At 41.2% G+C, this 22982-nt stretch overlaps 2 protein-coding genes across 26 annotated transcripts in view; one reads left to right on the top strand and one right to left on the bottom strand.

The window, feature by feature from the left end:
- The window catches only part of Pibf1 (progesterone immunomodulatory binding factor 1), a 170005-nt gene extending 150506 nt beyond the window's left edge, over positions 1-19499 (bottom strand). For 8 of the 24 annotated variants that reach the window (XR_015638043.1, XR_015638046.1, XR_015638050.1 and 5 more), the window contains exons 1-5: positions 18811-18996; positions 17414-17681; positions 13526-13626; positions 11405-11603; positions 6126-6245 (exon numbers count right to left, since the gene is read on the bottom strand). Coding sequence is in view for 13 of the 24 variants with exons in the window: in XM_087585837.1 (XP_087441963.1) it covers positions 6126-6245; positions 11405-11603; positions 13526-13626; positions 17414-17665 (672 nt within the window). In the remaining 11 variants the exon portion in view is untranslated. 24 annotated transcript variants of the gene reach the window in all.
- The window catches only part of Dis3 (DIS3 exosome endoribonuclease and 3'-5' exoribonuclease), a 29924-nt gene continuing 26117 nt past the window's right edge, over positions 19176-22982 (top strand). The window contains exons 1-5 of one of the 2 annotated variants that reach the window (XM_087585836.1): positions 19543-19603; positions 19708-19775; positions 20030-20187; positions 22031-22221; positions 22774-22847. In XM_087585836.1, coding sequence (XP_087441962.1) covers positions 22128-22221; positions 22774-22847 — 168 coding nt within the window. In that variant the 5' untranslated portion in view covers positions 19543-19603; positions 19708-19775; positions 20030-20187; positions 22031-22127. Of the gene's footprint in view, positions 19490-19542; positions 19604-19707; positions 19776-20029; positions 20188-22030; positions 22222-22773; positions 22848-22982 lie in introns of those variants that run through there. The other variant, NM_001127483.1, reaches the window with a different exon arrangement.

Genomic DNA, 22982 nt, shown 5'->3' with positions numbered 1-22982 from the left:
GGATCACCAATGAGGCAGCATACACCAGCTGAGGTGAGGTCAACAAATATACAGCAGAGGACTGTCTGGTCTGGGTTCAGTCAGAGAAGATGCAGGTAACCCTCAAGAGACTGGAAGCCCCAGGGAATTTAGAGGTCTAGTGAGGAAGAAAACCTTATGGAGATGGGGGGGAGGGGGAGGAGGTATGCGATGTGGAACATTCAGAGGATGGACTGGGAGGGGAATAAAATCTGGAGTATAAAATAACCAACAACACCCCCCCCAAAAAAAAACCCTATTTAATATTAAGGTAACAATTTTTAAAAATCTATCAAATATTGAGAAGACATTTAATCCACCCAGATGTTCACTGTAGATTAAGAAATGTGGTGTATGCATATAATATTAAGAATCTTAAAAAAGGACATTGTATTAAAACATGGATGAATCTTACTATTTATACTAAGTGAAATAAATGTTAACGCTTCATGATTCCACTCATCGAAAGTATCTAAAATAGTCAAAACCATAGAAACAAAGAAGAAAAGTGGTTCTCACAGGCAGGGAGAGGGAAGGTAGATTAGTGTCTAAGGGGTTAGGATTTTCAGTGTTTCAGGACTGAAAAATTCTGGAGGTATGACTGAACACTTCAAAATAGCATGTGGGTCAATGCAAAATGCATCCTTACTACAATTTTTTAAAAGAAGTTAAATTTTAGCACCAAAATTTGAAACGTTGTAATTGCCTTTTGAAAACTGATATATTAAATTCTATATTTTTATACACACATGTAAGTGGTAATCACTTATGTGAAATACCATATGCACATTTGAAAAGGTGACGGCATTCCTCAGGGGCATACACTTGCCTACTAGTCACGGAGTCCAATTCTCACACCTTATAGACGCTCACATAGGCTTGTTTCAGTAGTTCACAGTTCCTGGGGTCTTCAGGTTCCATGTAGTCACTGCACTTCTCAAAATTCACGTTTTATCAAAGTTTTAAATTATAGTGATTAATAAGAACCACATCATTCCCTTTCAAACACTCAACATTAAGTAAGTGTAAGTTGAACACTAAAATATTTACTCAACTATTGCATGAAGAGACCATTCAAATAATGTATACGAATAATGTGGGTCATACCTTATTAAGAGCTTGGTAAGTTTACTATAGTTGCTGTCGGTAACAGTACAACCTGTCCCAAGGTTTAATGTAGCAATGTACTTTACTGTTGAACAGAGCAGCACCTGCCCTTCCTGACACTTGCCTAGCTCAGAAAGTTAGCCCCAGGGAGGCCGTTTTCACTGATGGACTTTCATGTTGTTCTCTACAAACATCTCCTGCTGATCGGTACATAGGAATACAGTCTACTGTACACTGTACGGTACATTGGAATACAGTCTACTGTACACTGTATGGTACATAGGAATACAGTCTACTGTGCACTGTACGGTACATAGGAATACAGTCTACTGTACGCTGTATGGTACATAGGAACACAGTCTACTGTAAGCTGTATGGTACATAGGAATACAGTCTACTGTAAGCTGTATGGTACATAGGAATATAGTCTACTGTGCACTGTATGGTACATAGGAATATAGTCTACTGTATGGTACAGAGGAATACAGTCTACTGTAAGCTGTATGGTACATAGGAATACAGTCTACTGTGCACTGTACAGTACATAGGAATACAGTCTACTGTGCACTGTACGGTACATAGGAATACAGTCTACTGTATGGTACAGAGGAATACAGTCTACTGTAAGCTGTATGTACATAGGAATACAGTCTACTGTACGCTGAAGGAAACCTTTCAAGAAAAGTGGAGCGGGGCTGGAGAGATGGCTCAGCGGTTAAGAGCACTAAGAGATCCTGAGTTCAATTCCCAGCAACCACATGGTGGCTCACAACCATCTATAATGGAATCTGATGCCCTCTTCTGGTATGTCTGAAGAGAGTTACAGTGTACTTGTATATAATAAATAAATCTTTAAAAAAAAAAAAAAGGTAAAAATATATTTAAAAAAAAAAAAAAGAAAAGTGGAAAAGCAATAAGACCTTTGACTTGTACCCTCAAGTCAAGGAGCAGACCGTTCCAACACCAACACCACCTAGCAGGCCATATAACCTAGGGAGGTTACTATCTGACTTTCTCCTCTCTTCCTTTGATGTTCATATTGGGGTGTGTGGCCCTATATCTAAACAGGAGGAATTTTAGGAAGAGAAACCCACAATCTGATCCAACAGGTTGGGTCAGATGTCACCAACCTGCCCCATCCCCTGACCAAATTCCTGCCACTAAATCACACCCTTGTCCTCTAATGCTTACACATGACAGTCCACACACACAGTTTCCTACCAGCCTTCATTTTTGAAGGCTCCTGTGTTCCATCAAACTGATGTTAAACAATCTACCATGATCTTCTTGTTAAACTGTCTTTTCATTGTAGGGGGGTGCAGCCCTTTTAATAGATGGTAAAAAACTTAGGAAAGAAAACTATATTTTGTCTCAAAAAGTAAAACAGCATTTATTTTTGTGGTAGTAAAGAAATTTTATGTGACTGTCATCTCTAGAAAAGTAAGACATTTATATCAGGCTCCTGTCAGCATGCACTTCTTGGCATCAACAATAGTGTCTGGGTTTGGTGGCTGCATATAGGATGGATCCCCAGGTGTGGCAGTCTCTAGCTGGCCTTTCCTTCAGTCTCTGCTCTACTCTTTGTCCCAGTATTTCCTTTAGATAGGAGCAATTCTGGGTTACTGCCATAGTTTGACGAATACAGATGAGGATGCTTGCAGCCAACCACTGGACTGAGCACGGAGACCCCAGTGGAGGAGTTAGAGAAAGGACTGAAGGAGCTGAAGGGGTTTGCAACCCCATAGGAAGAACAACAATATGAACCAACCAGACACCCCAGAGCTTTCTGGGACTGAACCACCAACCAAAGAGTGCACATGGAGAGACTCATGGCTCCAGCTGCAGAGGATGGCATTGTCTGGCATCAATAGGAGGGGAAGTCCTTGGTCCTGTGAAGGCTTTATGCTCCAGCGTAGGGGAATGTTAGGGTAGTGAGGCGGGAATGGGTGAATAGGTAGGAGAGCATCCTCATAGAAGCAGGGGGAGGGGAGATGGGATAGAAGGAAACTGGAGAGGGGAAACTGGCTGTCTTAGTCAGGGTTTCCATTCCTGCACAAACATCATGACCATGAAGCAAGTTGGGGAGGAAAGGGTTTATTCAGCTCACACTTCCACATTGCTGTTTTATCAACAAAGGAAGTCAGGACTGGAACTCAAGCAGGTCAGGAAGCAAAAGCTGATGCAGAGGACATGGAGGGATGTTTCTTACTGGTTTGCTCAGCTTGCTTTCTTATAGAACCCTAGACCACCAGCCCAGGGATGGCACCACCCACAATGGGCTGGGTCCTCCCACCTTGACCTCTAGTTGAGAAAATGCCTTACATCTGGATCTCATGAAGGCATTTCCACAACTGAGGCTCCTTTCAGCTTGTGTCAAGTTGACACACAAAATTAGCCAGTACACTGGGAAAGGGAATGACATTTGAAATGTAAATAAAATAACAAATAAAAAATAGACATTTTTTGCTATGTGTATTTGATGGGCAATTTTGAGGGCCACTTCATTTAATATTTCTGGTAAACTAGGAGCTGATGACTAGTTAACTACTAAAGATAATGGTTCTCTGCTACTAATTGGATCCTAGAAGCCTACCATCTCCAGCTAACTCTTCAATAATGCAGATTTTAACACCTCCCCTTAAAGATCATAATATTCTTTTTAGTCCTTACCTGTTTATAATACATTTGCCTTTTATATTAAGTCTAAACTTTTTGTTTAAATATCACATAATTAAAATCTTAACTAATAGGATTTTGTGGTTGCCGACGTTGGTTGTCAACTTGACACACCTGGAAAGAAGGAATTGCAAATGAACTGTCTCCATTAGATTGGTCTGTGGACATTTTTTTAGAATTGATGTAGGAGATTCCATTGTACTGTGCAGTGCCATCTCTAGGCAGGTGGGTCTGGCCTACATAGGACAGATAGTCGACCATGAGTCTGGGGGCAAGGCAGTAAGCAGCACTCCTCCACAGTGGCTGCCTCAGTCCTGCCTCCAGGCTCTCTCTCACAAGGTGAGGAGCTGTAAAGTGTCGCATTAAATGAACCCTTTCCTCTCCAAATTGCTTTAGTCATGGTGTTTATCAGAACAGAAAGCAAGCAAGGATAGATGTAAGTGATCTTGCTTCACTAATACAATTATTGTTATTGGACAGGAAGTATTTTTAAACATCCTTAGTGGCTTGGGAAATGCAAATTAAAACTACTTTGAGGTTCCATATTACCCAGAGATAGAATGGTCAGCATTAAGAAAACAAGTAGCACTCAATGCTGGTGAGATGTACTCACTGTTGTGGGAATGCAAACTGGGGCAGGCATGCTGGAAATCAGTGTGGACGCTGTTCAAAAGCTAAAAATAGACTTCGACATTACCTAGTACTACACCTAGGCAAATATCAAAAGTACTCTGTATCCTACCATAGATATACTTTCATATACAAGGGTATTAATAACAATAACAGGAAAATGGAATCACCATAGATATCATCAATTAATAATAAAAATGCACAACATATAGTAATGAAATTTTGAAATAACATTTATAGGGAACTGAATTCTTTCTCTCATGTGTAAATACTAGCCTGTAACTTTTATGTATGTGCACTCACACGGCAGTGAGATGTGTAAGGCAAGGAAAGTAGAAAGGGGCTCATGCATGTGGGGCAGCAGAATGAATGAAAAGAGAAGGGGGAGTTAAGGGAGCACGAGTGCTAGAAACATTTAAGGGGAGTGGAGCAGGGACACGGAGAGAAGTGACCACTAATGATACAAGAAAATGACATAAGGAAATCGGATACTTGATAAATTAATCTAAAAATTAAACATCACAGTGACTTTGGTTGGAGGTGCCCTGTGTGCATGGGTAAAGCTGTACCTCGCAGCCACTGGTTACTGAACAAGAATCTCAGTACTACTTGACAAAGACTTGCTGGCCAAAACTTGCTGGCCAAAAGCCCAAACAACCCAGGCAATTGCCTCGGCCGTTGCTCCTCCTGAACGCGGTAAGAGCTTGCTGCTGAAGATGCCACGTGCTTGTGTAGCAGGACACAGAGATCAGAGGGGCTGGGCTAGGCCCTTCTATCCTGCTCACAGTGCCAAAGTACAGCACTGAAAATATAAATTGATATAACAACTTCTGGGTTACAGATCATTGAAAAATTTGCCCTTGACATAGGATAACACATAAATATTTGTATAATACTTTGTGAAGACAGAGTTTTACTTTCAAATATAAACATCGGTGATTCAATACTACTATTGTTTCTTCATTTGAAAAGAAATGTTAAATAACTTGATCAAGATCACAGACTCTACCCAATGTTAAAAACTGATGCTTTAACTCTAGCCTACTGGAATGAGGGCAGATATTGCCTCCTGTTGTTGACACAGAACAGCAGCATCATGCGTGTTAATGATTAACATACAGGGAAAGACTAATATCAGTACACATGTTCAGAAGAATCAAGAGTCAATTGCATTTGATGAGGAATGGCTGATACAGTGACAGTCACTTCCTTTCACACCATGGATAAGGCTAACCAATAAGAACTGTTTTTACAAGCCTTTACTTGTAAAATTGTTTTCATTCTAGCTTGATGAACTCTTTGGAGAAAACAGCTATGCCATTTTTAAAAAAGCTATTAGAGAGGAAAATAAATCAATTCACCATTATTTCTTATTTAGTCAACTATAAGTACATGATGGTATTCTGGGATATTTGGCCAATGTTTTAATGAACCAATGTCCAGGGAGCCCTTCTGTAAATGAAGAGTTGTAAGCATGATAGTCTTATATGATTAGGATCCTTCTCAGAACACATGGTGTGCTGTTAATGCTTACACATCAACGGTGATGAGGACTGTCCTGCCAACTTATTGGGAAGGAGTCTGGAACTTATGAGTTCCCTGGTCTTATTTTGTGTCACTTTGATGTCCTTGCACAAATGTTAAGAAGCTCCTACAGAAAAGCTGCAATATCTTTCCAAGAAAATACTACAAACCTCCGTCAGCTGCTTCAGTTGGCCTTTATTTGTACTTAACTCTTCAGATAGTTCATTCTTCTTCACCTGTAGTTCATGGATTTCCTTTCTTAATGGGTTTACTAGCTCATAGAACCGAATCTAAAAAAAAAAAGAAAGTAAAATAAGCGATCCTGAATCCAATCAGAATTAAGCACTGCACTCACAGGCAGCTTGCCACTTGCATGCAGCAGGCTGTCCTGCATGGCTTCACTTTCTGCCATTTCCTTACTCTGATTCAATTATGGTAAAAATATTAACTGGAAATTTTAGGAAATATTTTGAATAATTTTATTAAGGTATACTGATATACCTGTTTTTGGTAGCCTTTTCGCAATGTCTTCTATAATCTTTACCATAGATATGCATATAAAGGAAAGAGAATATGCCGCCAAGCATTCAGCACCATCCACTAGCGCACTGGGAATGCAATCCTCACAGGTCTATCAGTAACAAATCTAAGGAAATTTAAATAACAAAATGCCCTGCAAACTGAACTCCCTCGTCTCCGTCCGCCTGTGTCGTCTGTAGCACTGTGACACCTCCACACACACCATTCTTAAGTCGCTGTTTGCTAGGTTCTACACCAAAGTACGCGCTATGAGGCCTGGGATTTTCACCTGGTTTCTATACTGCCCAGTCAATCTAAATATCAATTTGAGTAAGAGATAAATGTCATTCTTTGCTCTTATCCAAGGCTCTTGGCAGCATCCCACCACATGACTGTCCCTGCAGTTGTTAGGGTCCTGAGAATGAATCATGATGACTGGAGAATTGTTCCCACTCAATCCAAACCTCTCTTCTCACTCTTCACTTTCCTGTTATAACCCAACTATCCCACCCTACAAGGCTCTAAGAACCAAGAAGCCATCAATAAGGCAAGGACAAGCAATTACGGATTACTTATTACATAGGCATATAACCCAAGTCAAGATTATATTATAGAAATACCCTGTTTAGTAAGAGGCAAGTATTAAAGTTGGTCCTTAAGGCAGTGAAATCTGTATCAGTCATTTAGTTAGAATAATATTTAAAGCAAAAGTGCAAAAGAATACTAATACACCAGGAGGCAAAAATATATATACTTAATAACTTATGAATGAAGCTTACAATATTTCTTTAAGACAGTATATGTTGGGCAGAAAAACTGTAACTGACCCATTGTCTTTAGTCAGGGTTTCTATTCCTGCCCAAAACATCATGACCAAGAAGCAAGCTGTGGAGGAAAGGGTTTATTCAGCTCACACTTCCACATTGCTGTTCATCCCCAAAGGAAGTCAGGACAGGAACTCAAGCAGGGCAGGAAGCAGGAGCTGAGGCAGAGGCCGTGGAGGGATGTTACTTACTGGCTTGCTTCCCCTGGCTTGCTCAGCTTGCTCTCTTATAGAACCCAAGACCATCAGCCCAGGGATGGCACCATCCACAAGGGTCCCTCCTTCCTTGATCACTAATTGAGAAAATGTCTTACAGCTGGGTCTCCTGGAGGCATTTCCTCAAGGGAGGCTCCTTTCTCTTTGATAACTCCAGTTTGTGTCAAGGTAACACAAAACTAGCCAGTATACCCATTTAAATCAAAAGCTGGACAAAAAGCTACCATATAATTTGGTCACTGATCCAGAAACTTTGAGCCACTGAGAATCAAGAACAACTACCATGCCAGCAAGACAGTAGGTAGCAGAGAGTAGGTAGCAGAGAGTAGGTAGTAGAGAGTAGGTAGTATTCCGCATTTACAGTGTGCTAGGCATTTAACATATGTTTTACATACTCAGTTAATCTTTACAACAGAGAGCTATATTATTAGCTTTTATAAATGAGGAGAAAAGGAAGGCTCTCAGGGTAAAATCATACTTAACATAAAAAAAGCAACAGTTGTCAGTGAGGGCTTTGGCCATTTCTAGCCCTTACCCTGTTCATTGTTCTCAATTCTTCTAGAATTTTCACAAAATAAAAAGCATTTTCATAGTAATATTAAGTATTATCTTGTTCAATTTAATTCTCAGTCATTCTCTATACGAGATATATGATGATGATGACACTGGGACTTATAAAGCAAATAGATATTTTATCTAATTTTGACTTTATTTGTTTATTTGTTTTTAGAGGAGGTCTTGCTTCATTGCTGAAGCTGGCCACCTTGAACCTTTGAGTTCAAGACATCCTCCTGCCTCAGCCTTTCCAGTAGCTGGGACAAGCACTGTTAGAGCACCATCACACCCAGCCCTTCTTGTGCTTAATCTGTTTCCTTCAGGCTTAGTTTCAAATATTGCCCTGTAAACAGATATGGCCATACAAACAAAAGCTCTTTAGGCTAGAAAGGGTTGCTGATACTGAACTGACCTGAGACTCACACCAAAGATTAAGCCTAAGTACAAGTTTGCTTAAGAAAACTAGATTCTGAATTGATCTACACCAAGACTCTGCCCCATCATTACCCCCCCAATAATCATAAACATTCCACTAGCCCTAACTAATTCCAGACAATACTAATCTGCCTCATCCTCATAGTTCCTCTCTTTGAGACTGTTGTAAAACACTATAAAAGAACTAATTTTGCAGGTTATGGAGACACTGAAATTCTGGACTTAAATATACTCTCCATTTTTATGAGGGTCAAATAAATGTTATCAATGGGTGTTTCAAAAGCAATACGTTAGGGTAAGGTAAGCCTAAACTTGTCCCTGGATGATCCAGAGAAGGAGAGTCAGAGTAAGACAATCAAGACTACCTCAAAGAGAGAAAGGGTTTGGAAATCCACAAAGGAAATAAAAGAATACTTGAAAGAGAAAAAGAGTATGAATTGCCAAGAAGTGAGCTGAGAGGCTGGGGAGATAGCAATTGGTCACGTGTCAGCCAGGAGGAGGACAACTAGAGTTCAATACCCAAACCCCACAGAACAAAGCCAGGTGTGGTGGAACATGGTTATTATCCCAGTGCTGGAAGGCAGGGCAGGCAAATATCTGGGCTTCGCTAGCCTAATTAATTGGCAAGCTCTGTCTCAAAAATGAATGAATGAATGAATGAATGAATGAATGACTAAATAAATAACAAGATTATGCCTAAGTAATACTAAGCAGAGGCTATCGTGTGGCCTCTACTGCATGCACACCTATGTGCACATACACCAGCATGTATATATAACAGGCACAAGCTAAATATAGCTTCACCCTAACCGCTCTCTAGCAGGAGAGGGAAGATGACTAAAAGTGGCTTCCAAAAGTTACACCAAATAAATGTCAGCAGTCCTACCCTCAGGGTAAGCCCAAAGCCATCAAGAACCACAAATCAAATTAAGGGTTTTAGTGGGACACTCATTCCTATAGCAGTGTGTCAGCAGAGGGGAATCTCATTGTTGTCTTGCTACATGACTAAGTGTGGCAAGTAGCAGTCATCTTGAGACAGGACCCACTGTACAAACTGAACTACCCTATGGGCCTAAGAACTTCAAAAACCACTCACTGGCCAGGGAGTCTCAGTTTTATCTGCCACAACACCATGAGGAGGAAAAGCCCAAGAGGGCAGGCAGTAGTGGACAGCAGGGTGAGAGGAAACTGATCAGAGGAAAGGATGGGCAGAAAGAGAAGAGCTCAGAGAAACACAATCTTGCCGTCAATGGCCAGGACCTAGACTTCACAGCTCTGGCCTGATGTCAGTGGATACATCACTCAACTGTGGAAGCCACTGATGTCCCATTCACTATTACAGAGCCCAGGAACTCTGAAGGTCCAGCAGTGAAGCTGATACCCTCCAACAGGATCAGTCTCTGCAGGTCAGGCAAGTACAAAGGCAGGTTCTCTACCTACACAGGCCTACTGTGGCCACACTAACACCCTTGGGAGACATTTCCATCTAGAACATGAACCACACCAGAGGGTAAGATCGGCTGTGTCTAGGGAGACTGAGAGAAACTGCTTCCTAAAAAGTGCAAAGTATGGCCAGCAGAGGCCTATGGCATACAAAGAAAATCTACCAAGTAAAGCAGGAGGCACCTGGCATGTGTCTAATAGTGTCCCACTCAGCATCAGCCACAGGAAAGCCTGGAGTCCACGTGAGTAATTGTGTCTCCATAGATGGACCTGGCACTCTCCAACTTCCCAGGGCCCAGCAAGCCGACTCCAACACTTCATCCTTTTTGTTTGTTCTTTGTTGTTGTTGGGCTTCTTTGTGTAGCCCTGGCTGTCCTGGAACTCACGCTTTATAGATCAGACTGGCCTTGAACTCAGAGATCTGCCTGCTCTGGGTTTAAGGCTTGGGCCACCCAGCATCCTTTTCGTTTTTACTCTTTTGTCCTAGTGTGATTCCCCCACCCCTTTTTGGTGCATCTTTAAGACGTTTTTATTTGTTTGGTTTGGTTGTTTGCTTTACAGTACGAAAAATTATTTTTGAATTCTAAAAATATGTATCTAAGTTTTAATTTTCATTAGTATATATATACTAATATGTATGTGTGTGTGTATATATATATTATTTTTTCCCATAAGATCTTTTCCCCCATGTTTCCTCCATATCTCCTTTTATTTTCATGCTCCACTGACTACACACTGCTTAAAATACTTGTATCTTTCCAACCCTTCTTAGGCTTAGCTATTTTTTAACTTCTTCATAATTGAGAAACCTTTTTTCTATCTTACTTGTTTTCCCCCATAACAGTGCTTCATCTTTCCCTTTCTTTTATTTTAGTGTTCTTATCCTACATACATCTGCTTTCCCCACCTCCCTCCTTCATCGAGCCAGACTCAGAAAGACAAGTGTGTCTTCTCTATGTGGAACCTAATTTAAAATTCAATGGCACTGTGAACCTAGGAATGGGGTAATAAGAGGGAGGAATTCTCCAGCAGATGGGATCTAGAGAGAGCAACTGATTAGGTGTGAAAGGAGGAGGGATCAATTACTCATGGGAGGGAGCAACCAGCCTGGAGGAGGTCAGGAGTCGGGGTGTCAGGGACAGGAGGATGAGGAACAACACACACATGTCACATACGCACCAAAAGGCAATGAATTCCTTTGTGTGCCAACTTAAAACATAAACATAAAAACGGATGTAGGAAGAATGCCTCTATAAAAATGCTAAGCCAATTTTAGTCTGGGAACAGATGGAGCTGTGGTTTTGGTCTCTTTACTTACTGTTTTTGTTTTTCTGAAACAGAAATGGCCTCCAACTCACTCCATAGACCCTATCTGCACATCCTGAGGACTAAGATTACATTATGTGTTACTACCCTGTATCTATTTGGAGTTTTGTCCAGGTGACGCACGATACTTACAGAGACAAATTCAGGAATAGAAAGCTGATCTTCAGGAAAAGATTTTAGCTTCTCATACTGCTCTTCCGTTAGCTCCAAGTCTCGAAGATTCCGACGGACATCGCCAGCCTTTTCTCTTAGCTGATGATTTGTCTCTTCCAGTTGCTTCTGTCTCAACAAAATGGTCTCCATTTCTTGTTTCATTAGTTCTTGATATTTTCTATGTTAAGAGAATTTATGGCAAGCTTTTAAGTCACTGAGACCTTTCTCAGAGTTCTACACAGTATTCTTGGCTACCATCAGTGCTGATTTATATATCTAGGTAAACATGAAGTAGCAAATCCACACAAATTAGTAAACGTACAGTCACAAATTATTGGAGAATCAACATTCTTAGGTAATAACTTAAAAATACAAATGACAAAGGGGTCACGACTCCTTTGGAGCACTGAATGACCTTTTCACAGAGGTTGCCCAAGACTATTGGAAACACAGATTTTACATTACAATTCATAACAGCAGCAAAATCTCAGTCATGAAGCAGCAATTCTTTGACTGGGGGTCACCACAACATGAGGAACTATATCAAATGGTCAGAGCATTAGGAACGTTCACAACCTCTGCGCTAAAGTTCTAAAGTCTTGTATGCCGGCTTTGGAGCCTTGTTAGTAATTTCCACTCCTCTTTCATCCGGATACTGCGTCTCTTTACCACAGAAACACTGAGCCCTGAAGGTATGTCTGAGCCATCCTGGCGGTGCGGAGACCAGAAGCTTACTCTAGAGTGTCCTTCTCAGTTGTTTCTTCCCCTTCCTTTATAAACAGGGGCATGTGCTGAACCCAGAGGTGCTCTCTAGGTTAGACTTTCTGACCAGTGAGCTCCTGGGATCTGTTTGCCTTCACCCTCACTGAGCTGGGTTTTCAGGAAGCTACCACCACCCTCAGCTTTCACTGAGCATTCAAACTCAGGTTGGCTGGCAAGCATTTTAACTGAGCCACTTCCCCAGCCTAGAGACTACAAAAATCTGAGGAGAATTGGGTATGTTATCATATCTGTGGATATGTTTTTGCTTAGTCTTTAAACCTATCTTGCCTCTCCTGATTTTCTATTGACTTATTTATTTATTTTACTAATTTCCAGACAAGTCTTGCTATGTAGCTCTGGATGGCTTGAAACTCCCTCTGTGGACTAGACTTGGCTCATAGAGGTCTGCATGCCTCTGCATCCCAAGTGCTGGGAATAAAAAAAAGAGCTACCAGACATTCATTCAATCATTCATTCATTTTGGACACTCACTTTTACTGAGCCTTTCCCATGAATTTATTCTAGAAACAATACAATTTGTTTTCTACTAAAATGTCACTGTTTATGTCATTTTGAATTTTAAATGTGAGTGTGCTGGATAGTGATGGTGCATGCCCTTAACTCCAGCACTTGGGAGGCAGAGATAGGCCTCCCTCTGTGACTTCCAGGCTAGCCTTGTCTACAGAGCTAGTTCCTGAGTAGTCGGGTTACACAAAGAAACCCTGCCTCAGAAAAACAAACAAACTGCATAAGTATAATTGGGATAGGTACACTTGAGAGTAAGCAGTATTTTAGTTCTTCCTGTTTGTTTCAGATAAGGCCTGACTGAGCCAGAGTTAGCCTCCAACTCACTATGTAGCCAAGGATGACCTTCAACCCTTGATCACCACCTACCCAGTGCTGGAATTACATATCTGTGTCACTACGCCAGGTTTAATTTCCACTTGATAAGTATACACATACCTGACATAGGCATACTAATTGTATTAAAAAAAAAAAACCAAAACAGTAAATCCAATAGCTGGGGTAATCCAGAATGTTTTACAGAATGAATGAAGAAAAAGTCTGTCTCCATAGAAGTTGCGCTCAATTTAGAAAGCTCCTTTAGTAATCTATCGGCTGCTTATTCAGCTACTATTTGTTGAATGAATGTTAAATTTTAACTATGCATTTTGTATGCTGTTATAAAGCAGCCTGCCCTTTGGTGGTCTACATGTGAAAATAAGCATATCTAATTTAAAATTTCTCTATTACAGCCTATAGCAAAATGCATAAACAAGAATAAAATTACTTTAATTGACAAATAGATGTTAGGTTTCTGTGAAAAACAAGTCTTACTTGGCGTCTTTCTGTTGAATAGTCAATTGATTGTCTAATCTCAAAGTTAGCAGCTGCTTCTGGTGAAGGGCATCATTAAGTTTTTCCTCCAGCTCTTCAACCTGAACAGAGAGAACCTAGTAAGTTCTAAGTTCAGCTTTCAATTAGCATAACAACAACAACAACAACAACAACAACAACAACAACAACAACAACAAAAGCACCGAAAACAGAGCAGAAGTCACAAAAACTCTGGCTGAAGCACCGCCTTCTAGATGTCTTTGCCAGGCTGCCATTACAGAGCTTCTCCCCAATTGACACACAAGGCTCACTCTGACAGGACCTGCATGCCAGCATCCTGCTCACATTGGTAAGCCACGAGTTAGCCCGAGCACTGCATATCCCCCAGTGACTGCCATGGAGAGGAAAACAAAACCATCCAGAACGAAATGAGTAACTGCTCAATTCACTAAGCTCACAGTTTCTGAACTAGGAAGAAGAAAAGGACTCTCTTGACATGCTTGTCTGGACTATTATGTTTCCTCACCAATTTCCTTTCCTGATATTTCACAAACGTCCACATCTTCCTTTATCTGACCTTTAAAGTGTGTAACAAAAGTATACCACTTTCAAGTCACTGTCTTTGTAAAAACTTCTAACTGTGGCAGAGTACACTCCCAGAGATCTTTGCCAACAAGGTCTTTTGTGACTAACTGGAAACAACACATGGCTTGGCTGAAATAAATCTTACAGTTCCCTAATATCCTGTGCTTTCTGTAAACCCCTATGCACTTTGTCCTGTGCTAGTCTACTCATTCCTTTCCCTTCCTTTCAATCCAGACAGTTCTTTTTTCTTCACTAAAAAGTAGATGAGTTTAACAACAGCATTCCTCTTACAGCAAGCTCCCTCTGTCCTGGATCCTCTTTACCATTGAGCAAATACATCCTGCCTCCAACACACAAAACAACAACACAGCCTTGACCACAATACTCCTAGGCTGTAATACCATTTCCCTGCTATCTATCAGAGTAAAGCTTCAGTATACATTAGTCCTATACTATTCCAGTGGAACTATTCTTGTCAAAGTCTGTAATGCTCATTCCAGAGGCTTCATCTAAGTGGACAAAAATGAGGTTTAACAGTGGAGGACTTACTATGTGTGAGACACTCTTCCAAGTACTAGAATCCAGGAGTAACAAAATACAAGTATGTTTTTGCACTCAGGGTCCCTACAGTCTATTAAAAGACACTAACAAATGTGCGCTGGCGAGATGGCTTGGTAGGTAACTGCTTCCTGCCAATCTCGAAGACCTAAGTTAGATCCCCGAAACCTGTATGGTGGAAGGAAAGACCCAGCAGATATGGCCTTAAAATATTTCCATCCTCCTCTTCCAAGATGTTCCCTGAGCCTTAGATATGCAGGGTTGCGTCATAAATCTATCAGTTGGCTGGACTCCCCAGGGTCAGCAGTTTTCTGCATTTTGACTAATTGTGGTTTGCTGCAAAACAAAGCCTGTTCGATAAGGGCTGAAAGCCACACTTATTTATCTGTGGGTACAAGGACACGTTTCGATGGGGACCTGGTGGAGACAGGTTCTCCCTAGGTCTGTGTCCTCACCTCAAGGGTTAGGCGGCTATGCTTCTAGTACCAGACAGAAAGGTCCTTCTGCTGAATGGGCTGCCACTCCGTTACACGGCCCTTGCTTACCTCTGCGTTAAGGATTACTGTTACACAGTTCAGAATATCTTGCTAAGAAGCCCTAAATTTTGGGGGGAGGAGATACACTGGAGGCACTGGAGAGAGGATGGAGGAGGGAGAATGATGCACACATAGAAGTCAGATTTGAAGTTTCCAAAAATGGAATAGACAGATGAGAGGGAACCAACTCCGACAAGAGCTCTTCAACTCTGTATGTGCTTTACGTGTGCTCTCCAGTACGTGTGCTCTCAGAACACAAAACAAACGTTAAGAGCAAGAGAGGTAAAATAAAGCGGTAGGTCTATATGTGTTTGTGGGTGTGTGTCCATGCATACTTTGGTATGCAAAGGGATGACAAATGACATTACTATTTCAGTTGAGAACTGCTAACATGTACTGTGTGCTTCTTAAGTGTCTGTATTCTCTCATCTCTACTTCCCTATGTGGTAACTTATCATCAATGTGATAGGGGTTTGGGGGAGGCCATCTGGGGAATGCTTAGGTTACACAGACAGTGTGCCCAGGACAGGAGCGGCTGCCCTAATGAAAAGGACAGATGGAGAAAACTAGCTACCTGTCGGCCAGGTGAGGGCGAGCAAGAGGTAGAAGACCCAGAATGGATGAAGAGCTCACAGGCCGTACCCACCCCTGGATATCTCCCCTCCACACTGTGAAAACAAACTCCTGTTCCTAAAGTCTTTGTTTCAGCAGCTCAAACACACAAGGCAAGACAGAAAAGCTTCAAGCCTAATGTGCTCTGCTGGCCCAGCCATTAATGTGAAGACTCTTTCTGAGGGTTTGGAGGGCCCCATTAAGTCACTGTTCTTTCTCCCTCATGTATTCTCCTCACAGCCGGAGCACTTGCTTAGCAGGCTGAAAACCCTGTGTTTGAGCCTAGGCTTCTCCCAACTAATAAATAATAAAAATTTAAACCATACTTTATTTTAGGATTTATTAACTTTTATGAGTTTGAATGCTTTGCCTGCACATATGTATATTTGGGTCTGGTGCCCTCGGTGGCAAGAAAACAGTGTTGAATCCCCTGACACTGTGCATTCTGAAATTTGAACCCAGGTTGTATGGTAAGACTAGTAAGTACTGTTAACTGCCTAGCTCTCTCTCCAGTGTGTGTGTGTGTGTGTGTGTGTGTGTGTGTGTGTGTGTGTGTGTGCATGCCATGGTAACTCTCCTGAGTTTTCTCTTCTTCCCCTATACATCCCAGAGATGGAACTCAGGTCCCCGGGTCTCTATGGTTAAGCAGTTTTACCCACCAAACTATCTCACTGGCCCAAAATAAATATAGTATCTTCCAGTAGAAAAACGCTGAGGTACCTTCATATGCACAGCATATTAAGTAGCATAGAACTACAATAGAAGACCAAGTTAACAAGTGGAAGTATAATGAGAACAAAAACGTGCTACTGGACAGAGGCTCCTGTGGGAGGGGCTAAGATGGAGAGTAAGGCGGGGAAGTTCACTGTGAGAAACAAGTAACTGCCTCAGGAACAGAGGCAGTGACACTGCAGACATGTGTCCGGAAGTCAGTCACTATTTCTTGACTAGTAAAATACACCAACTAGCTCATCTTTGCTAACGGATGACACACTTGGCAAAGAGCATGGCCACTTAAGTCTGACTTCTATGATACAGTAACTCTCAGACACAGTAACTGTGTAGGAAGGTAACAAGGGAGTCAGACTTCTAAAGAAAGGACAACTCAGATTCCACAACACACTTAGGATTTTGACTCTTCCTATAAAACCAGTCAGTCACATCACATTTGGTGAAGCAGAAAACTTGGCTACAAAAACATGGCTATAAATAACTCCTAAGAAAACACATATTCCACTAATACCACACTTTAAAAATTGAGCCTTCCAAAGTTACTCAATCATACATTTAAAACACCCCATCAATATGTGAAGTATAAAAGGGCAGTATTCAAAAAGGAATATGCAGTGTACCATTTAAGTTCCAACTGATATATACCTTTTAAAAATTTATTTTCATTTATTTATTTCTTGAGACAGAATCCCTTTACACAGGCCTGATTAGGCTGGCCTAGAATTCACAGAGATCCACCTGCCTCTGCTTCCAAGGATTAGAGTCATGTGCAACCATACCCAGCCTATATGCCAGCCTTTTTTTTTTTTTTTTAGGTTTAAAGATAATAAGCTGTGTTAAATAACAGATTTGCATCTGATCTTACCTTTGTAAGATAATCCATTTTTAAGTTGTCAATCATCATATTTTTTTGGGATAGCTCGATTTTCAGTAACTGAATATTATGAAGTATCTCTTTTCTTTCGATTAACTGCCTGGTGATTTTGACTTTACCCTCTCGCTCTTCTGATGAGGAAACATCATCTGTGTGAATGGTTGTTTCTAAACTAATATCTTCAGATTCCAGAGAACTAGAGATATTAACTTTTTTTGATTCCTTGGCAATTTTTCGAGACATTATTTGAATCAATCTTCTGTTGAATAAAAAGAAACAGTTAAATATACAAAAAACCTACTACAGGGCATATAGCACATTAACGAGACACCAAAGATTGCATAGATCATTAGGCATTAGAAGGTTCCAAATCTAAGCCAGATTAATACTATGAACTACTGCTCAAATCAAACAGATTCACTAAATCCTATCAGAAACTTACCTGTTTGGGGTGTGTGTGTGTGTGTGTGTGTGTGTGTGTGTGTGTGTTTTGGGGCAAGAATCTTCAGAGGTAAATAAAGTTGTATAAAAGAGAAAGGATAAAGCCCTATAATACCAAGTATCCAAACTGAAGGAGGTTGGTTTTTGTCAGTGTTTAAGTTTTCATAGAAGTAGTATTTAAATCTGGAAGGGTCTGGACATACACAGGGAAAGGTTTCTATGTCCCTGGAGGATATATAAAGCAAGAGCAGAGGAGACATCAACGCTTGCATGCCAGGTTTTATTTCTACACGTAAGGCATCACTGAAAAATTTGAAAACAGGTTCACAGAGCGACAAAAGCATTTTTAAGTAACCCGAGTAAAAACTCCAATATTCTAAAAAGCACATTTTAGCTTTCACAAGAATTTTAGTAACTCACTTGTTTAGATATTATGAGATTTAGTAAAATAGTTCCAGTAAAATAGCTATTTCAGTGTTTCTGAAAGGAACGCGGAGGAAGGAGGGTGTGTGTGTGTGTGTGTGTGTGTGTGTGTAGTGGGAGGAACAGGAAGAGCTACAGGGGTGTGTGTGTGTGTGTGTGTGTGTGTGTGTGTGTGTGTGTAGTGGGAGGAACAGGAAGAGCTACAGGGGTGTGTGTGTGTGTGTGTGTGTGTGTGTGTGTGTGTGTAGTGGGAGGAACAGGAAGAGCTACAGTACAATCCGTCTCTTTCCTTTTTAAAGGGAAGGAGTGGAAAAAAAGGTGAAACAAAAACCAAATCCTCGTGTGAGTTACAAAGCACCAAGGACCGGCTTCTTTCTCTCCCTCTTTGGCTAAGAAATCTATTAATTCTAAACTTGATGCATTTTAGCATCTTTGCACCCGGCGTGAAAGAAAGGAAAACAGACTTCTGGAAGCTACCTCTCAAGCGTCAGTAACTCCGCATATAAGGCTAGAACCAGCTTCACCTGGACACTTGGAAGAACCAATGGCGTCTTCAGTCAGCAGCTCAGGCTGCAACCCCTCAACAAGTATCTCGGGGTTACCGGACCGTTAGGAGCGGTCACCAAGACAACCACCCGCCCTGCCCCAGAAGAAATCCGAAGAACCTAGGGCGCGCAGGTACCAAGCTCACCCTCTCCCGGAAGTCAGTCGGAAGCGGTGCAGGCTGGGAGCTGCAGTCCAGAGTAAAGCCCCGCCCACCTGTGGGCGGAAATGACAAGCATTCGCCCAATCGTCACGACCATCAGGGAACTTACGCGCGTCACTGTCTTCTCGCGAGACGTGAAACTAACAACTCGCGGGAAGAGGCGGAAATGCGAATGGAAGCGCCTCCGCTTCTTATCTGACGCTTTTTCCGTCAGAGTTTTGGAGCGGTCGGGATTCCGCTCTTGTCGGGGTTCCACGCCGCGAGACGAGATGCTCAAGTCCAAAACATTCTTAAAGAAGACCCGCGCGGGCGGCGTGGTGAAGATCGTGCGCGAGCACTACCTGCGGGATGACATCGGCTGCGGCACGCCGGCTTGCTCGGCCTGTGGCGCGGCGCACGCGGGCCCGGCCCTGGAGCTGCAGCCCCGGGACCAGGCGAGCAGCCTCTGCCCATGGCCGCACTACCTCCTGCCGGACACCAATGTGCTGCTGCACCAGGTGCGTGGATGCCGGGCCGCGTGGTGACGAGGGGGCGTGGCGGGAAGGGAGGCGGGTCTCGGGATGGAGAGGCAAGTTCTTTGGCCACCCTCGCTTCCAGCTCTCCAGGCCCGGGTACCTTTCCCTAACTTTGCTTCATTTACTTGTAGTTTTCGGTTCTTGGAGTCGTACTTTTAGACACGTTAATTTTCTAACCCCTGGTGTCTCTTCTACTTTAGATTATAAGTGCCTGGAAGCCGGGGACCTGGGCTTCTGTGGTCTCCAGATTGCGACCCCCAGGCAGCTTGTAAGTGCCTACGAACAAAAACTGTGTGGGCCAGCATAATTTATGTATTAATAGCTTTGATATTGCAAACTCTGGCGGTCCGTTTACGGGTGCTTTCTCGTCTCGTGCCTACAGGGCCGAGCAGTTTTTGTCGCTTTTGACACTTTGGCCTAACCGAGAGTCAGTGTTTTAAACTGTGACCAGAATTTAGGCTTGACGGAGACAAGCTATAACTGAACTCGGGGAAAACTAACATCTTTGCTTTTGTTTTTAAGATTGATGTTCTTGAGGACCCTGCTATCAGGAACGTAATTGTGCTTCAGACAGTCCTGCAGGAAGTGAGAAACCGGAGTGCCCCCATATATAAGCGAATCAGGGATGTGACGAATAACCAGGAGAAGCATTTCTATACGTTCACTAACGAGCACCATAAGTAAGTATCACAAAACCATAGGGTTACCTAAATTTAAAATCAAATTTCCGGAGAGTAATTTATCTAAGACAGTAGCTTCCTGTGCTGTCTGGTTGTCACCTAGCTGTGTGGAAGACAGTGCTACCTAGGCCTCAGCTAAGGTCAGTGTTAGCGAGGTCACATGCTAAACCAGGATCTAGTGGCTTTAATAGTCCTTTGACTTCTGAAATACTCCCTTTAAGTTGTGTATATTGAGTTGAATGATAGATTGTTTGGAGATAAGAATCATCTAGGCTATGTGAGTAATGGATATAGGATTAAAAATGTGGAAATTTGTAAAAAGAAAAAAAACATAAAAAATACAAATTTACGATTAATAAGCTTTAAAGTTTAAGTTAATGTCGTACATCTGATTTGTTGAAATTGGATATCTAAAAATAGTTTTCATATTCAGGTTCATGACCTTTGAACTCAATGTGTACTCTCAGAACATATAGACTGCCTATTATAAATAATATATAATGTGTATCTATGATACTTAAGGTCACTTTTCAACTTTGACATTATTAACATTTTGAACTGAGTAGTATTTTATTGTATGAAAATATTTTATACATTGTAGGTGCTTAGCAAGTGCACAAATAGCATTCACCTATTAGTTCCAAGTTTAATGAACCAGAATGTTTCTAGATCTTGTCATGTGTATCCCTTTCTTACATTTTGGAACGAATGTAGGAACTCTGTGCTCTCTCTCTCTCTCTCTCTCTCACACACACACACACACACACACACACACACACACACACCCCTAGTGAGAGGGGTTGGGGGAGAGCGACAGATAGACAGACAGAGAGCTAGCATGTGGGCCTCTGGGCTGTTTGTTCATTATACCTCCTTAAACTCCAGAAATAATGTATCAGTTGGTTTCTAGGACCAGAACACCAGGATTGTATTGAACATGTTCAGATTCCTAACAAGGTTTTTATTTCAAGTGCTTTGAATAGATTTTAGCAATATAGGGACTAATTGGAAGACTTTTAGGACACAAAACAAATCTTACTTAGATTTTATTACTTAAATCCATTATGTTGAACCAACTTTAAATTTTATGACTATATCATTTATTGATAAGCTTAGGTTTATCAGATTTGTAAACAGTGGACAATTCACCAGAATAGTTATGAATGTGGCCAACACATTTGTAGAGGCACAGATATGTTGCAGTGTCAACAGGTGGGATACCTGTGAGAGCACTAGTAGGTAGTTAATAGGAGGGACTAAAGCCATGTCAAAAAATAGTGGCTTTGAAGAACAGACCTAAAGATGCATGTAAGTGCACTTTTATGTTTGGGAGTGATAGCCTTGTTGGTTCTGCAAGCCTTTGTTGTGTATTTAGAGTTAACCATGGATGATATACGTGGATTATCTATTGATGAACCATTGAATCACATGATCATGAATATTCTAGTCCATAATACAAACCTTAGTGATTGCTGCTATTCCATGGTTTGTTGAGTGAAGTTTTATTACATAGTCTCCAAAGTTCTGTTAATTGTTCCCACCCTATAATTAACACCCCAATTTAAAGAATAAATTCAGGGCTTCATATTTTCTTTCCATGAAATGAAACTTTGACCCTCTGTATTTCCCATTAATAACACAAATTTCTTCTCAAGAAAATTGTCTTGAAAACTTGAAAAGGATCTCAAGAGAATTGTTCTCTGGAACATGAGCATGTAAATTCAAGTAAAACATGTACACCACTAACGTTTCCCCTTAGTGACTGGTGAACATTTATGTCGCAGAAGTTTTTACATTACTGGCTAACTTTTATTTTGTGTTTTCGATCTTTTTTTACATTTAGAGAAACCTACATAGAGCAAGAACAGGGGGAGAATGCCAATGACAGAAATGACAGAGCCATTCGAGTAGCAGCAAAGTGGTACAATGAACATCTAAAGATGTCAGCAGAAAATCAGCTACAAGTTATCCTTATAACAAACGACAAGAAGAACAAAGAAAAGGCTGCAGAAGAAGGAATACCAGCTTTCACATGTAGGTCTGAATGTAGATGCTTTTGTGTGTGTTTGCATTAGGTTCAGGCCAAATGTTCACATGACCCCCGATTTCATTGTCCCTGTGATTTCATGTGCTCTTTTTACATTTGAAACAAATGGTTTTTAACTTTTAATGTGAGTGATTTTTTTTGCCTACCTATATGTAGAAATCAGAAGCAGGTGTTGGAAACCCTGGACCTGGAATGAGGAATAGCTGTGAGCCACCATGAGGGTGCTCGAAACTGAAAACATCCTCTGCAAAGGGTTCTGACTGCTGAGCAGTCAGTCTTTGTACATTTCAATTTCTCAGTGACCTAATAAGTAAGCAGGTTGTAGATAGTGTCTGTTAGGTTTTTCCTCATTATTTGCAGTTGACTAGTAAAAATTCTTATGTGCTGGACCCATTGCTCTGTTTCAGTCATGATCACATAGTTTTTGTTTTGTTTATTAAAATGGCAGGTGTACTTTCAAAACAAGATCATCCAGGTTTTCTCATGCCCAGATAAAATGCCTAGGCACTCGAATTTAAAAATAGTAACTTATTTTTCAGGTGAAGAATATGTAAAGAGCCTGACTGCTAACCCTGAACTTATAGATCGTCTTGCTTGTTTGTCTGATGAGATGGTATGTTTCAGTATGTTCTGTTTTGAAAAGATGAAAATATAAAAGTAGCCAACTTGGGATATTAGGTTATATATAGTTACCATATTTAAAATTTAGAACATGCCAGTAAACTAGAATAGGAACAGAGTTAGGTTA

The sequence above is a fragment of the Rattus norvegicus genome, chromosome 15, assembly GCF_021556685.1.
Source record: "Rattus norvegicus strain SHRSP/BbbUtx chromosome 15, alternate assembly SHRSP_T2T, whole genome shotgun sequence".
NCBI classification, from domain to species: domain Eukaryota; kingdom Metazoa; phylum Chordata; class Mammalia; order Rodentia; family Muridae; genus Rattus; species Rattus norvegicus.
This window is presented reverse-complemented; position numbering and strand designations above follow the sequence as displayed.